At 48.0% G+C, this 17,907-nt stretch overlaps 1 protein-coding gene across 1 annotated transcript in view; it reads left to right on the top strand.

Moving 5' to 3' along the window:
- The window catches only part of HCN4 (hyperpolarization activated cyclic nucleotide gated potassium channel 4), a 49,304-nt gene extending 41,157 nt beyond the window's left edge, over positions 1 to 8,147 (top strand). The window contains exon 8 of the mRNA XM_043471018.1: positions 16 to 8,147. Within this exon, the coding sequence (XP_043326953.1) occupies positions 16 to 1,472 (1,457 nt within the window). The 3' untranslated portion in view covers positions 1,473 to 8,147. The remainder of the gene's footprint in view (positions 1 to 15) is intronic.
- The last annotated feature ends 9,760 nt before the right edge of the window (positions 8,148 to 17,907 follow it).

Genomic DNA, 17,907 nt, shown 5'->3' with positions numbered 1-17,907 from the left:
TGTTCGGTGGTCCAGGCAAGAAAAACTCCATCCTCCTCCACAAAGTCCAGCACGACCTCAACTCAGGCGTCTTCAACTACCAGGAGAACGAGATCATCCAGCAGATCGTGCAGCACGACAGGGAGATGGCGCACTGCGCGCACCGCGTCCAGGCCGCCGCCTCCGCCACGCCGACCCCCACGCCGGTCATCTGGACCCCGCTGATCCAGGCGCCGCTGCAGGCCGCCGCCGCCACCACCTCCGTGGCCATCGCCCTCACCCACCACCCGCGCCTGCCGGCTGCCATCTTCCGGCCTCCCCCGGGGCCCGGGCTCGGCGGCCTCGGGGCCGGGCAGACGCCCCGGCACCTGAAGCGGCTGCAGTCTCTGATCCCATCGGCGCTGGGCTCCGCCTCGCCCGCCAGCAGCCCATCCCAGGTGGACACGCCGTCTTCCTCCTCCTTTCACATCCAACAACTGGCTGGATTCTCCGCGCCGGCCGGTCTGAGCCCGCTCCTCCCCTCGTCCAGCTCCTCCCCGCCGCCAGGGGTCGGCGGCTCCTCCCCGGCGCCCACGCCTTCCACCGCCGCGGCCGCCGCCACCGCCGGGTTCGGCCACTTCCACAAGGCGCTGGGGGGCTCCCTGTCCTCGTCCGACTCGCCCCTGCTCACCCCGCTGCAGCCGGGCGCCCGCTCCCCGCAGGCCAGTCAGCCGCCGCCCCCGCTGCCGGGGGCCCGGGGAGGCCTGGGACTCGCGGAGCCCTTCCTGCCGCCCCCGCCCTCGGCCAGGTCCCCGTCGTCCAGCCCCGGGCAGCTGGGCCAGCCTCCCGGGGAGCTGTCCCCCGGGCTGGCCGCCGGCCCGCCGAGTACGCCAGAGACACCCCCGCGGCAGCCTGAGCGGCTGTCCTTGGCGGCAGGGGCCTCAGGGGGGGCTTCTCCTGTCGCCTTCACCCCCCGAGGGGGGCCCAGCCCTCCTGGCCACAGCCCGGGCCCTCCAAGAACTTTCCCAAGTGCCCCGCCCCGGGCCTCCGGCTCCCACGGCTCCCTGCTCCTGCCCCCTGCATCCAGCCCCCCGCCGCCCCAGGTCCCCCAGCGCCGGGGCACGCCACCCCTCACCCCCGGCCGCCTGACCCAGGACCTCAAGCTCATCTCAGCCTCTCAGCCGGCCCTCCCCCAGGACGGGGCGCAGACTCTCCGCAGAGCCTCCCCGCACTCCTCTGGGGAGTCGGTGGCAGCCTTCCCGCTCTTTCCCAGAGGTGGGGGCGGCAGCGGGGGCAGCGGGGGCCTCGGTCTCCCCGGGAGGCCCTATGGTGCCGTCCCTGGCCAGCACGTCACTCTGCCTCGGAAGACATCCTCAGGTTCTTTGCCACCCCCTCTTTCTTTATTTGGAGCAAGAGCCACCTCTTCTGGGGGGCCCCCTCTGACTGCTGCTCCCCAGAGGGAACCTGGGGCCCGGTCTGAGCCGGTGCGCTCCAAACTGCCGTCCAACCTATGAGCTGCGTCCCCTCCTTCCTCCTCTCCTCTTTTTTTTCTTTTTCTCCCTTCTTTCTTCCTTCAGGTTTAACTGTGATTAGGAGATATACCAATAACAATAATAATTATCATTAAAAAACCCACACCAGAAAAACAAAAGACAGCAGAAAATAACCAGGTATTCTTAGAGCTATAGATTTTTGGTCACTTGCTTTTATAGACTATTTTAATACTCAGCACTAGAGGGAGGGAGGGGGGAGGGGAGCAGGCAGGGCCCAAGTGCAAAAGCCAGAGGAAGGCAGGTGGGGTCTCTGGGGCTTGGCAGGGGTGGGGATGACCCATGTTTGGGGTTCCTAGCGCAGACCCGTCATTGTATTCATTGTAGGGCAATAGCCACCACTAGGCCCTTAGCTGTGAACCTGGAGCCCCACTCTGCTGGGAGTCATCTCCGTTCCTCCAGGAAGGGCTGCCCATGAATTTGTTCCTAGGGACTCTCAGTTGCCTGAGTCCTGGGGACAAATGGGCCAGGGTCCTGAGAGTCTTGCATTTTTTTCTACTGCAAATTTAGCAAGATGTATATGTATATGTATGTAAGATGTGTATATGTATAGCTATGTAGCGCTCTGTAGAGCCATGTAGATAGCCACTCACACATGTGCACATGTGTGTGCAATCTAGTTTAACCCCATGTTGCCAGGACACCCAGGTCACCCTCCATCCAGTAACCTGCCTTGGCCTGCAGGCTGGGCACCACAGGGCCTGGGGGAAGTATCTTCTCCAGTCCTCAGGGAAGAAGACCCCAGGGCCTCTTGGCAGGCCTCCTCTTTCCCCTTCTCTGGTCTCAAACCCAGCCCCAGCCCGACCTCCCTCCATGGAAGCAGAAGACTCCAGGCTGTGCCTCTCCTACGCTGTAGGGCCTCAAGCACATCCCATCACCTCTGCGGCCCTCAGTTTTCCCATCTGTAGAATGGGAGGGGAGGGAAGCTTCTATTTATTGAGTCTGCTCTGTGCCAAGCACTGGTTTAGCACTTTACACACATTAACTTCTTCAATTTTACAAATTGAAGGAGGTTTAGCTACTTTGATTCTTCCCATTTCACAGACGAGGAAACCAAGTATTAGTCATTGTTCCAGAATTGCATAATTACAAGTGGCAGAGCTGAGACTGATCTGAGATTGTAATCCAGGCCTACCTTAGGCTAAAGCTGATGTTCCTTCCATTGGAAAATTGTGTTGAGAGGAGCTGAATTTGACACCCATTCAGGGTATAGAGGGAAGAAACCACATTTTGGAGGTAATCAGACCTGGATTTCAATCCCAGACCTGCCATTTCTTAGCTGTGTGACTTGGAACAACTTATCTGAGCTTCTGTTACCCGTCTGTAAAATGGGAACACTCGTGGTACCACCTCACAAGGACCTATGAGGACCAGATGAGAAGTGTAGTACATGTGACATGCCCAGCCCAGCACCTGGCACATCCCATAGTAGGTGCTCAATAAATCACGTTTCTTCTGCCCCCTCATGTGCCCAGCACCTTGCCCCGGTGAGCTATGGTGAGATCCCAAGGAGCTTTGGCTGCTGTCTCCAGGACTTACAATCTTAGGACACAGGAGGTAGCTAGAACTTTCTAAGGGTCTAGGAAGGTGTGTGGCCAGTGGTGGGCTTGACCAGGCCTCCAGGTGTGGGAAGATTAGAGGGAGGGAAGGAGGAAGCAGGGGGTCAGATGGGGTGCACAGTGGGGAAATGACTGAGGTAGATGTGGAGTTGTGGAGTCAGGGGCTGTGGGAAGAGATCCAGAGGCTGTGGTCAGAAGGAAGGCCTTATGTGACAGGCTAAGGGAACTGACTTGGATTCTGAGGGCAACCAGGAGCCAGAAGCAGGTCCAAAGTGGAGGCCATTATGAAAACAGCTCAGAGCCATGGTTAGTGGTACATCCACTGCCTAAAGGGTGGGAAGAAGTTTGGCTGCCAAGGCCTGAATAATGAGAGGGGCTGGTGTTGCCTTGTCCATCTGAAACACTCCTCCACATTCTTAAGCCAGAATGTTGACGAGATCAGGCTTTGTCCTGGGATGTGGACAAAATTTCTCTATAGATGGGTCACAGGGTGTGAGGCAATAATCCAGGAAAGAAAAGGGGGAAGGATCCTGGGGTCTTCGGAAGAGCCACCTGGCCTTGGTCTCTGCTGGGCAGAAGAAGCCCCCTTGAGTTTTCAGAGCTGCACATAGCAGCACCTCCTATGAGTGCTGCTCGTAGAAATTCGGCACCTACCTATGGATCCAAACTTGGTCTAGACCTGGAGGTGGCAGGGGGAGGGTGGGGGGGTGCAGGGCCATGAGTAGTGAGGAACCTCCCTGCCACCAGGACTTGGTCTCGCCACCCTCCACACACACACAGACACACAGATACATACACACGCAGTTTATGAAAGCTCTGACTCAGTCTAGCCACTCCAGAGACTGGGGAAGCCAGGTCTGGTCAGTGGACCCTTCCATTCCCCATCTCTCACAAGCAATTTTCAAATCTTCCACTTTTAAAACAGAAAACGGTAAATGCACCGAGTTGTATATTTTATTTAAATAAAAAAATTCCAGCAGATGCTGCCTTCTTCTAGGGGCAAGGGTTGGGGGGTGCAGCGTGGATTCTGAAGCCTCAAGAGCCTGGCCATGGAGGGCAGTGGGGCATTGTCCCCAGAGCAAAGGGTGCTTGTATGCACAAGACTCTGCCCCCAAGAGCAGGGGGTGGGGAGCAGAGCTGTGAGACTGTGAGGTCTGGCTATGGACAGAAGCGTGCACTGTTGGTGGGCTGGTGAGAGTCACTAAGGAGGAGGTTGAGGGAAAGTGTGTGTCCTTTGCTAGTGTAGGTGTGAGGCCCTAACTGAGGGCCTTCCCCCCCAGCTGTGGCGGCTGCAGGGTCCCCGGGACTCCTTGGTCCTGGAGAAGGATAGTCAGTGTGTACGTGAACTCCAGTGAGATCCTGAAGAGAGAGATGCCATCTCAGCCTGATCAGATGGGTCACAAAAGGTTACCAGGCTGGGAGGAGGGTGTCATGGCTAGGGCAGAAGTTTGCATGTTAGAGTAGCCAAGGCGGCAACACTGCTGCTGGGCTCTTGCGGGAGTTGGGGAACCAGAGAGGCCTCACTGTTAGGAGGTGTGACACAGCGCTCCCCACTGTGGGCACTGGAGGGGGCGCCTGACTCCAGACCTTCTGAGAAGACCCTCAGGGCTGCTTCCTCCACCCCTCGCCAAAGAGGGTCCCCAGGGCCCTCAGAGTTGTACCTTGCAGCGTAGGAGAGAGGCAGCTATCTGAGTCTGGAAGGCAAATTCCCTGGGGCTGCGCAGTGGCGGCGGATTGCCGTGTTGCCAGCGCTCCAGAGGGGAAAGTCCTCAGAAAAGGGCAGGGAATCCGTCCCCATCCCCATCGGTGATTGCCTAGTAGATGCTGTTGCCATGGTAACTGGCCTGGGAGTCCCGTTGCTAAGGAGGCAGCTGCAGCAGGCCTTGCATCCCCATGACAACTGCCCCCTGCGGCCCAGGAGGCCATGGGTCCTCAGGGACCCACCAGGAGGCAGGGCAAAATGCAGGCCTGGCATCTGGGGCTATGGGGAGGCCTTTGCAGACCGACAGCCACTGGGGGGTGGGAGGGATTAGCTACACGCCCAGCCAACTTGCAAGGGGTAGATCCGGGATAATTGCCTCCACTCAGCCCCTCGCTGGATCCACCACAGGCTTGCACTGGGCCTTGCTCCTCCACTGGGGGCTGGAGCAATACCAGTCACTATCTTCTCTGTTCCCTGACTACAACAGGACACTTAGTAAGCACCTACTGTGTGCTGGGCACTTGGTGCTTTCCTGTTCTCTCATTTCATCCTCAAAAAAACCCTAAGGGAGGGCCTCAATACAGTGAGCCCAGGGGCTCAAAGAGGGAACCTGCCTAGACCAGCTGGCTAGAATGCGAAGGAGCCAGGGTGCACACCTGGGGTCTGGTGACTCAAACCTGATCACTCCCATTGGTGGCGTGTACCAAGGGCCGAGTGCCAGGAGCAGTCTGTCCATGCAGGCAAAAAGGGGTGCACAGTCTGTAGAAAATTTTTAAAACAGAATATAAGTGACTAAATGTGGTTTGCTTTCTCTTACCTTTCACCATCTCCAGCTAGCAGCAATTCTGAACACTCAGTAATGATACACTTCTCCCCACCAGGGCAGTCAGCCAGCCCCTCCTTAAAATGCCACTGAACCCCCTGCTTTGACTCCAGCGGACACCTGCCATGCTTACAGCTGCCAGTTGCCCAAAGACACTCTCTGCCCTAGTGAGGTTAAATCAGACTTGGAGTTTTTTAAAAAAACATTTTAAAAATTGAATAAAATCCCTCCTTGACTCCGAGTCTCTTCCCAGCTGCCCCTCCTCATCTTGTCAGCCAAACTTCTTGAGAGTTGTCTGGACGCCCCACATTCATTTCCCTTCCTCTGAGTCACATCCTCCTCCACAGCAATCTGGCCCCCGCCTCTTCTTCACAGAACACGGTAGACGAGGTCCTCCCCGGCCCCCTGGTAAATCTAAGGCAGATCTCCGCTGGTTTTGTCCTGCTGCCCAGCCCACCCCAGCTTTTAGGACCTGCTTTCCTCTCACTGCTCTTTCTGTTCAGCCTCAGAAGAAAGAGCTCTTCTTTCTCTGGAGGCTCAAGGCTTCTGAGCCCCTGGCCATGACCCCATCATCTTCTCTCTGCCCACTTGCTTCCTGGAAGCCTCACCCGTACTCATGGCTTCCCCCTCAGTTCAGGCCCACACATGGCTCCTCATCCTTTTCTGGCCAACCATGGTCCTTTCATTCTTGAGTTTGAAGTTTCCAGTGCATCCAGAGTGAGTCTTCTCCAATCCCGGCCCTCCCCTGATGTGGCATTTTCAATTTTCTCTTGAGGGTGGAATATTTCATACACACAGAAGAAGATATAACCATAACAAATACTTAATATTAAAAATGTGATAAGTAGCCATACACCAATCACTTGGTTTTAAAAATAGAACATAAGGCACACACTTTGGAAGCATCTGCTGGTCCCCAATTGTATCCCTGTCTTGCTCTCCAAGATAAACCACTCAGATGAACTTTAATCATCCCATTGCTATTCGTGATACTTTTTTTTACTGCAGAAATAAAATGTCTCTAAACAACGTGCTCAGTTGTGTACCAAGATGGAAGGGAGGGGATTGGAAGTAGTTGTCTTTGTGGGGAGGAGGGTTTCATCAATAATATTGTTCCGAATCACTGATGCATGAGGATAAGCAGCAGCAGATTGAGTCTGTTTTTATTATTGTTTAAAATTTCTCTACAAATAACTCACCTTTTCATTGCCTGCACCAGGGGTGGACCATACGGCTTCCACTTACATACACCACTGAATGTTATCTGTAAAATTTTGAACTTTATATAAGTGGCATCCTGCTGTATGTATTCTTTAGTAATTTGCTTTTTTTTTCCCATCCAGTATTGTAATTTTGAGATCTTGTTGATGCATGGAGCATAGTTTACTCATCTTCACCGCTGTATAGCATTTCAGTATCTGAATATGTCACCATAGACATATTTGTTCTTCTGGAGACAGATAGTCAATCATTTCCAGTTCTCTCTATTACAAACACTGTTGCTACAAATATTCTTATTTGTGGCTCCTGATACAGATACGTCGAAGCATCTCTAGGCTCTGCATCTAGGAGAGGAAGAACTGAGTCATAGGGTGACTTAACCTTCACTTTACAAGATAATGCCAAGTTGTTTTAACTAGTTCTAACAATTTACACTCCCACCTGCAGGGTATGAGTTACTCTTAACCCACATTCTTGCTAATGATTACAATCATCAGACTTTCTTATTTTTACCAATCTAGTGACATCCAATCGTGTTTTAGTGTGCAGATCCCTAATTACCAGTAAGGTTGGCATTTTTTTGAATATTCATTTGCCATTTATGTTTCCTCTTCTGAGCAATATTTTTTCATGTATTTTGCCTGATTTCCTATTGTTGTCTTTTTGTTGATTCATAAGAGTTTTACATACATACATCTGTTTGTTCATTGTATGTGTTATAAATATCTTCTTCCAGTGTATGGCGTATATTTTCTTTCTTTCTTTTCTCAGTGTTCTTTGGTGAACAGAAGTTTTACATTTTAATGAAATCAATATTAGCAATATTTTTTAAAAAGTCTAGTACTTCCTTAGTGCCTTTTTTGCTGGTTTAAGAAACCTATCTTACTCTGTTGTTATAAATATATTCTTCTGTGTTAATTTTTAAACTGTGAAGTGTTGCTTTTCACATTTACTTAACCTAACTGACCCAGACTTTGGGTATGATGTCAGGACACAGTTTGATTTCATTTTTGTCTTATACAGACAGCCAATTGTTCCTACTAATTTACAGTGTCACTTATATGTCACATCTGGGTTTATGTCAAACTCTCTGTTCAGTAACATTAGCTTGTCTATCCTTGTTCAGACCATCTTAGTTATTGTAGCTTTATCAAGTGTGTAGATCTTAGTAGAGCCTGTCCTGTCACCTCCTTCTTAAACAATGTCTTGGCTACTCTAGTCTCTGTGCTACCATATACTTTGTACAATCAGTTTGTTAAGATGCATGAAGAACTCATTGGACTTCTGCTTTGAAATTACATGAACATTATTATTAAAATTTGTATTTCTATGGATGAATGAGACCCACATTTGGGTCTTCTTTACTGTTTCTTTTGTATTAGAGCAATTAGCACTAATGGCCCCAACAGAAAAAGCCCAACATTTCAATGGTTTAACACAGTGAAGATTTATTCCAGCTTAGGTTAAGTCCCCAGCAGGCCAGAAAGCCACTCTCCTTACTGACAGCAGCTGGAACCCGTGGTCTCCAAGATCATGTGGAAGGAGAGGGGAGAACTGGAAGAGACCACAGATTCTGGACGACTCTTCTCCGGCAGTCTCTGGCAGTGACACATCTCACTCCTTCTCATCCTTGCTCGTCACTTGGCCCCAAAGTAACTGCAAAGGAGGCTGCTCGATGTGGGCGGGTATGTGGAATATTTACTGGGCATTAACTGTCTCTGCCAAGTCTTTCCAATTTTCTTCATGAAGGTTTGTGCGTTTTGCTAGTTTTATTCCTAGTACCTTTAATTTTTGTTGCTATTGCTAATCGTATCTATTTTCTTTATCGAGGTATAATTTATAGATAACAAAGTTCACCAATTTTCAGTGTACAGTTCACTGAGTTTTGACACATTTATCCAGTTCTAGAACCACCTTGATAATGCAGATAATCAACATTTCCCTCACTCCTCCAGATTCTCCTCCATCCCTCTGCAGTCAGTCTCCTGCTCCTGGCTCCTGGCAATCTGCTTTCTATCACTAAAGTTTTGCCTTTCTGGCAAAATATAGGTAGAATTTCATATAAATTGAATCATGAAGTGTGTCATCCCTTGTGCCTAATTTCTTTCATTTAGTCAAAAGCCTTTAAGGCCTGTCCATTTTGTTTTGTGTTCTGTGGAGCAAGCGTCCCTGGCTGAATATGCCAGGGTTTGTTATTACTTCACCACTGGTGAGCAAGTGGGCTGTTTCCAGTTGGGCTGCTAAGAATAAAGCTCCTAAGAACATTCATGATCAAGTCTTCATGTGAGCCTGCATTTTCATTTTTCCTGAGTGGCACTGTTGAGTCATTTGGTAAGTATAGATTTAACTTGATCAGATACCTCTAGATTACTTTCTGAGGTTGGAATACTGCTTTGTATTCCCACCAGCAACTGAATCAGAGTTCCAGGTACCACAGATCTTTGCAGTATTTGATCATGTCTTTTATTTCTACCATTCAAGACAGTATGTTATATGAACTCCTGGTTTACATTTCCATTGCCATAATGACTAAAGATGCTGAGCATCTTTTTGAGTGTTTATTTGCTATCTATATGGGTTCTTTGATAAAGTGTTAAAATCTTTACTCATTTGTTTTTACTGGGTCATTTATTTCTGATTATTAAATTATAAATAATATATTCAGGAGACAAGTCCTTTATAAGATGTATATTTTGCAAATATTTTCTCTCAGTTTATGGTTTACCTTTTCATTTCCTCAACCATGTCTTTCAAAGAGTAAATATTTTTAACTTTGAGGATGTTCAACTCATCAAATTTTCTTTTATAATTTGTGCCTTTTGACAAGGGCATTAAAATGGTACACTGAAAAATGGACACTTATCACAAAGGACAGTAACAAAGTAACAGAGGGACAAAAGTTGAAGACATATAGAAAACAAACAACAAAACTGCAAGTGTAAATACTACCTTATCAATAATTAACATAAACTGTAAATAGATCAAGTACTTGAAAGGCAGAAATTGGCAGGATGGATTTAAAAAAAATATAATTTTGAGATATACCTCTCTCAAATTTATATTACATAGCTTTAATATATAAATACATAATTTATAGATTACTAATAGCCATTAATATAATATTAATAATATAGAATACTATTTATTGATATTATATTATTTAACATATATATTTTGGGCTTTCTAGGTGGTGCTAGTGGTAAAAAACTTGCCTGTTAATGCAGGAGATGTAAGAGATGTGGGTTCCATCCCCGGGTCAGGAAGATCCCCTGGAGGTGGACATGGAAACCCTCTCCAGTATTCTTGCCTGGAGAATCCTATGGACAGAGAACCCTGGTGGGCTACAGCCCATGAGGTGTCAAAGAGTTGGACACGACTGAGGTGACTTAGAATGCACACATGCATTATATATTTTATGGGCTTCTTTTGAAGCCAAAATTGTTGAGACAAAATTGTTGCTAAAGATGAAGTGTACTTTAAAATGATAAAAGGATCAAAAGATGATAAAAGGATCAATCTGTCAAGAACAATTAACAATTTAAACATATATACACCTAACAGCGGAACCCCAAAATTCATGAAGCAAACTTGACATGATGGAAGGAAGGAATAGATAGTGCAACAATAAAAGCTATAGACTTCAATACCCAATTTCAATAATGAATAGATGAACAGGGTAGAAGATCAGCAAGGAAGTAGAAAATTTGAGCAATATAAACAGGGCATCTAGAACCCTCTACTTGACAACAGCAAAGTTCATATTCTTTTCACGTGCTCATGAAATATTCTCCAAGATAGACTATGTGTTAAGTCACAAAACAAGTCTCAAGAAATTTAAAAGGATTGTAATCATATGACATGTGTTCTCTGACCATCGTACAATGGTTTTAAAAATCAATAACAGACGGAATTTTGGAAAATTTGCAAATACATGGAAATTAATGCATTTTTACAGAACCAGTGGATCAAAGAAGAAAGCACAAGAAAACATTAGAAAGTAAATTAAGATGAACAGAAGCAAAAAGGCAACATACCAAAACATATGGGGTATGATAAAAGCAGTACTCTGAGAGAAATTTATAGCAGTAAGCCCCTATATTAAAAAGAAAGATCTTGGATCAATAACATAAGAAACTAAGGAAAAGAAAAGCAAAGTAAACAAGTGGAAGGGAGGAAGTCATAAAAATTAAAGAAGAAATAAATGCAATTGAGAATAGAAAGACAATGCAGAAAATTAGCAAAATCAAAAGTTGGTTCTTTGACAAGATGAACAAAACTAACAAATTTTAACAATCTGATCACTGACTCTGTTGGAGACAGTAAGGCAATTGAGAACATTTTTCAAAAATGATGTCATAGAAATATGAACTCTCTTTGCAAAATGCATATTCTTTGGTATAAAAGGATGGACACAGTATTACAGTGCTGTCAGAACTCTTACCTAGAGAACATTTTTTCCCCTGGTAATTATGCCTCTGGGATAGAACTGCTGTTACTGAACCAAAACCTGGATCCCCTTGCTCACAGGGCACAGTAAAGCCAAGCTACAGACACCAGGTTGTGGTGAAGGAAAGTGAAGCATTTATTATAAGATGCCTTACAGGGAGTCCAGGACATTAGTGCTCAAAAAGCCCAAACTCCCTGATGGCTTTGAGCAAAGCATTTGGTGCCCCAGGATATGTGATCAGCTCATGTACAATTCTCTGCCTGGTTGACAGTAACGTAACAGGGCAGTGCTACAGGGGTTAACATCATCAGTCCTTCAGTGCCAGGAGGCGCACATGGAGTATTTGGTCATCAAGTAGTTAATTTCTTCCATTTGGTGGGGGTTTTGGCATCTATGAAACAACTCAGGAACTGTACATCAGATACTGTCATCAGGCACTTCCGAGAGGAGTTAAAGCAGAAGCTATGGGAGGGAGAGGTGTCTGTCCTGGGAAGGGCCCCATAGCATCCTGCTCAGTTACACTGCCATTCTGAAACTTCCCAAATTAACAAATTACTTCCCAAAGTAACAAATTTTTGATTTGTGTGAACAAACTTGAAATTGAAGTTTCTTTGATCTGACAAGCCAAAACAAATCTGAGTAAGTGTTTCAAGGAAAGTTTTCATATGCAAATATTGCAGTGTTACCTCATTTGGGGGGCATCAAATTAACTCTGTTAAATCTTTTTTTTTTTTTTTTTTTGTGGTTGCACCGAGGTATGTGGGATCCTAATTCCTCAACCAGGGATCAAACTCGAACCCCTTGCATTGGAAGCACAGAGTCCTAACCACTGGACCATCAGGGAAGTCCCAACTGTTAATTCTTTACCAAATAAAATAAACCTGCCATTTGAAAGTTTAAAGAGAGAGAGAGATTTACTGCCAAAAAAGAAAGGAGAAAGAGAGAAACAGACGGAGACAGATAAGACTCAAAATACTGGGCTGTCCGAAAAGTTCGTTTAGATTTTTCCATTACATCTCACGGAAAAACCCAAATGAACTTTCTGGCCAATCCAATACTAACAGGAATGAAAGATGGGATAATACCACCAACTTGTATGCCAAAAAATCAGATAACCTAGGTAAAATGGACAAATTCTTAGAAACACACAAACTACCAAAACTGAATGAAGAAGAAATAGGGAATCTTAATAGACCTGTAGTAAGTGGAGAGATTCAAATAGGAATAAAACTTCTCATAATGAAAAGCCCAGGTTCAGATGGCCTCACTGGTGAATTCCACCAAATGTTTAGAACCATGGACACCAATCCTTCACAAACTCCCAAAAAGTAGAGAGGAGGGAACACTTTCTTTACTCTATGAAGCCAGTATTACACGGATACCAAAACCAGATTAAAAAAAAAATATGAAAGAAGAAAACTACAGACTGATAACCCTTGTGAATATTGACACAAAAATCGTCAACACATTCTGAAGGGAGATGAGAAATTTTACCTATTTTTTTTTAAAATACAGTGGTGCCAGTCAGACTTCCTTGGTCTCCTTCCTGACGGGTGGATTTCTCCTGGGCCACGCTCTCATGAGCTTTGGCTCCCAGCTCCCAGTGCTCCTCTCCGTTTCCACATTCCTGTTTATTTGGCTTTTCCTTAGGGAAGCAGTAGCTTCTCTTTCTGTTTGACGCTTGTGTTCAGGTTTCAGGTCCTCTGTTAGGGAAATCCCTTACTTTCTTTTGAACAAATAATTTATAAGTTTCTCTGTTGTTATTTGGGCTTCCCTAGCGGCTCAGACGGCAGAGCGTCTGTCTCCAATGCTGGCGACCTGGGTTTGATCCCTGGGTCAGGAAGATCCCCTGGAGAAGGAAATGGCAACCCACTCCAGTACTTTTGCCGGAAAATCCCATGGACAGAGGAGCCTGGTAGGCTACAGTCCATGGGGTTGCAAAGAGTCGGACACGACTGAGCGACTTTACTTACTTACTGTTGTTATTTAGGCTTCACAGATGGCGCTAGTGGTAAAGAACCCAACTGCCAGTGCAGGAAACTTAAGAGATGGGTTTGATCCCTGGGTTGGGAAGAGGCCCTGGAGAAGGGAATGGTAACCCACTCCAGTATTCTTGCCTGGAGAACCCCATGGACAGAGGAGCCTGGTGGGCTATAGTCCATGGGGTCGCAAAGGGTCAGACACAACTGAAGCAACTTGGCACTGTTGTTATTTAGCCAGTATCTGAGTCTTCCCTGCTTTTCAGATCTAGTACGAGCAGTGCTGGAAGAAGCACCATTTCCTCTCTCCAGTGAATCCCCCACCATTCTCACCATCCTCAGTGGTACTTCCTCTGTGTCTGGCAGATGCTGCAGTCAGGGTTGGAAGCTCCTTCCTGACCTTGCCAGATCACATGGTCAGGTCTCTTAGCACTATTCATCGTGGATGGTAGCTTCTGTCTGTTCCATGTCTGTGTCCTCCTCCAGACTGTGAACACATCAACAGAGATGGTCATACTCATTCCACATCCTCAGTGCCTGACCTGTAGTCGGTCCTTGTAATAGGGACAGAGCAGGAACCAAATAGCTCAGAAATCCCATTAGGATTGTGGATAGACAGGGAATTTTAGGGGGATTTGGGAGACCCCTGTAAGTTAATGATCACTCAAGAAAACAGGTTTGCTTGACCACAAAACCAAGCAGGCATGCTTAGCAGCAAAACCACACCACAGAACCCTGAGACATGCCCCCACTCAATAAAACAGTGGTGGCTGAGACCCACATCCATCCCAGAGAGCTCAGTAAGTTAATGGCCCCTAGGACATGCTCTCTGCACACATGAAAAACAATAATTTATGGGAGAGGAACATTTCAAAGTGAAAGACCCTCATTGTACTAAGACCTGAAATAATTTTCCCGTAGTGCCATGACAGTTCTTGCTTGACCGTTTAGGAACAAGAAAACTCCCCTGCCCGTTCCTGGAGGAGGAAATGATGATGGAAGCAAGGCGTCTGCTTGAGAATAAGGAAGAAGATGGTCTCTTCCATCTCCCCACTTTTTATTTGATTACAAAACTGTAGCCCATAATGCTTGCCCGCCCACTTGTAAGCCTCGCAAGGATCCTGTTCTAATAAATCACTTCTTATCTACCACTTTGCCTCTCACTGAATTCTTTCTGTGCTGAGAGACAGAAAGGATTGGAGCTCTTCAGAGCCCTGCAAAAAGCCACCTAGTGGTTTCACTAGGGAACACTCGTGAAACCACGAACGATTCCCAGCTTCTCCTGGGAGGAAGACTTTTCTGACTGGCCCATAATATTCCTTTTCTCACACTACCTACCCACACTGAGATCTCTTTGCTTTCAGTTCCAGTTTCCCTCCTGTGTGTTGGTCTGGAATGTTCATCAGCTGGTTTTCTTGAGCGTGATCCATCATTTGGCCTTCAAGAACAGATCCCAGCTCTTTGTGTCCTCTTATAGGAAGCTGCCCAGAATTCTCTGTAAGACCTGGGATTTGAGTTTATGGAAAAAACTCACCTTATTCTTAACTCACTAGGATTGACCCCACCAAACCTAGCTCAACCAGGCCAGCATTACCCTTGCAGTGTTCAGGGATTTGGGGAAGCAGAGCACTAGCTGTGTGTTCTCCATATCCTGGGGGTCCCAGCACTTTATCTAGTGACAGGAGGCCCACGCGGTCCTAGAAGTCCCAGCGCCGGGCAGGATGGCTGGATCCTCAAGGTGTCTCACGGCCATGAGGAGCAGGTTAGATTCCCAGCTCTGCATGGGCCTCCTCCTCCCTCCAGACAGAAAGCCTCATTAATTCCTAAACTCAGCTCAGCCTTACCTCTGCTGCAAAACCTTTCTGAATATATCCTCTCAAGCATAATTAGGATTTTGTCAAATTACCCCAGCACTGGCCCACAGTGACTGCAAGTCCATCTTCTTCACCAGGCAAGTTCATCAAGTGAACACCTCTAATATGCTAGGCAATGGAAGGGAGAATACAAACACAGGCCTGACTGTTTTCCTGAAGGAGTTCCCAGTGTATTGGAAGAGACAGAGATCAAGAACAAGAACCACCTGGGGACTGAATGGTTAGGCTGGGTGTTTAAAAATAAATCGAAATTTATGAGGCAGAGAAAGCCAGCAGTGAGGGTAGGTAGGGGTTAGGGAGACAATTTGAGGCAAAGAGAAGAGTACAGAGGTCAGACGTCAAGGTTTATTCTGAAGTGCAAATTGCTCTGTATTGCTAGGGCCAAATTTGGGTCAAAGGGCAGGCTAAGTGGCAAACAAAAGCCAAGAAGCAGCAGGGCCACACCAGATCCTATTTTGCAGGGCAGGTGACAGGGGAGCCACTGCACGATGTTGAGCAGGGGAGGGAGGCCAGATGTTAGAAAAATCAAAACTTTGTGTGGAGGCTGGACGGCCCGTGAGGCGGAGGTGGGGGGATGGGTCGAGGAGGAGTTTGCACAACGGATGACAGAGAAGCCAGTCTGGGGACATTATGATAGCCGTGGGGGTTGCTGAGCCATGTGCTATCATGTTGAGGGAAGACTTTAGGATGGCTCCCAAAATTCTCCTTGGGGAGACCACCTCCACAAAAGGTAGGGGCAGTAACTAGCGGCAGGCACCTGTGTGCACCGTGACGGGTGATGGGGCTTTGCTCCGGGCCACTGAGGTGGAGGGTGTGGAAATGTAGAATGGTGGCAACCCAGATACCTCCTGAGGTCAGTCTGCCTCTTCAAACCTGGATAAGGCTGGCTGGGATTCTCATTTCTTGACCTGGGAAAGGTCTCGTGCCTTCTCCTGTGTCCCCTGATTTCCACGAACTCTCAGGTTTTAAACTCTCTTGGTCACTTCTGGCTCGTGCCAATCCCATTTTTGGTCACCCTCACTCACCATGCCACACTTGTGGTCTCTCACCACGGTGACCCAGATGCCCCTTTCTTGGAAGGGGGAAAGTCAATAACTTGTGCAAGGCCTTGTGTACATGGAAGATGTTACGGAAGACGTGGGGAGTTGATGGGGTTCAGGTCATGGAGGTGCAACGAGCACAAGACATTGAATTCCCTCTCAGATCTCATTTCTAACCTTCTTTGGAGTGCCTCAAGGGAAGCCCCTTCCCACTGCAGGCATCCTCCCACCGGCCCTCATTCTCTCATCTTCTGATTGATATACCTGCTGCTTCCCCTCTCCCGATTATTTCAGGAAATGCCAAATTCTTCTCACTATAGCACAGCAAAACCTCCCATCTTGAGCTCAGCCTAGGCCCATGTTTTCATTTCTCTAATCCACAGTCAAGTAAAGAGTGTTCTTGAGGTGAACATCATCCACTGTGCTTGGAGGGTAACTGTAGTCGTCAATATCATTTTTCAACATTACACACTTTTACAAGATTATGAAAAATGGGAAGTACTATTTCCTTGAATTATTCTCTCCCACCTCTCCCCCTTCCCACCCTCACCTGTGGAGACCTAGGGTGAAGAGTCAGGCACCAACTGTCTGAGATCCTTTGCATGCAGGTAGGGCTGGCCCGGCTTGTCCACCCCCTGCCCATGTCCTCTCCCCATCAATTTGATGGCTGAGGCTTCCCTGTGACTCAGATGGTAAAGAATCCACCTGCAATGCAGGAGATCCAGGTTTGATCTGTGGGTCAGGAAGATCCCTTGAAGGAGGGCATGGCAAGCCACTCCAGTGTTCTTGCCTGGAGAATCCCATGGACAGAGGAGCCTGGTGGGCCACAGTTCATGGGATCGCAAAGACTTGGACACGACTGAGTGACTAACACTCACTTTCAGCATGGTTACCATCTCTCCTGATGGCACCACACCCCTGACTGGAAGGTGGCTAAATTCAGGAGGAGCTGATGGACTGGGAAAGGAGGGCATTGCTTTTTCATATAGAGCGTTGTTCAGTGTTCGTCTTAGAACCAGTTGGAGGATATCCTTTTCCTAGTTCCCAGCACCCAGTCCATCATTGTGGCATCAGCTTCATTTCATATGACTGTGCCAGGCAGACAGATCTTTGTTAACATTCAAGTTCACCGCCGGATAACAAAGGGCCAGTAACACTAGGGACTTACAAGGATCCCTCTAAGGGAATGGGAGGGGGTGCAAACGCGGGAAGCCTCCCACACACTCCAGGCCTTGAGTCTCTGTCTGTCCATCCACCTGGGGGACAAGGATCTGCCACGTCAGAATCCGCCTCTGGCCTTAGGCCTTCAGAGAAGCAAGAAATCCTGTCCCCACGGAGTCCAGTCAAGTAGACTGAAGACAGATAAATCACTATGAAATGTGCCAAGAGCTCCATCTAGGGATGCAGAGGAGGGCCCGGACGGCCTCTCTGGCTGTTGGAACAAGGCGGAAGTGGTGGTCCGTGTGACATCACCGAGAAGCGTGTCCCAGGCTGCCTTGCTCTCAGCCAGACACTGGGTGCACAAGCGACAGTGTCTGGACTGGGGGGCGCGGCAGGCGGGCACAGGCTCCGGCGCTGGGAGCTCTGACTCCACGGCTGACGGGAGTGACGGGATCTGGGTTTCCTGCCGATCGCTCGGCTGCAGAGCAGATGAAGTCCCGGGGCCAAAGGGGCAGTGAGTAGGGACCCTGGGCTCCGTGTCCAGCCCTCGCCCTCCTCCACACCCAGGCAGGGCAGGGCCTGTGGCTGCTGCG

Source organism: Cervus canadensis, chromosome 6, assembly GCF_019320065.1.
Source record: "Cervus canadensis isolate Bull #8, Minnesota chromosome 6, ASM1932006v1, whole genome shotgun sequence".
NCBI classification, from domain to species: Eukaryota; Metazoa; Chordata; class Mammalia; order Artiodactyla; family Cervidae; genus Cervus; species Cervus canadensis.
The sequence above is the reverse complement of the archived record's forward strand: the minus strand, read 5'-3'. Positions and strand labels throughout refer to the sequence as shown.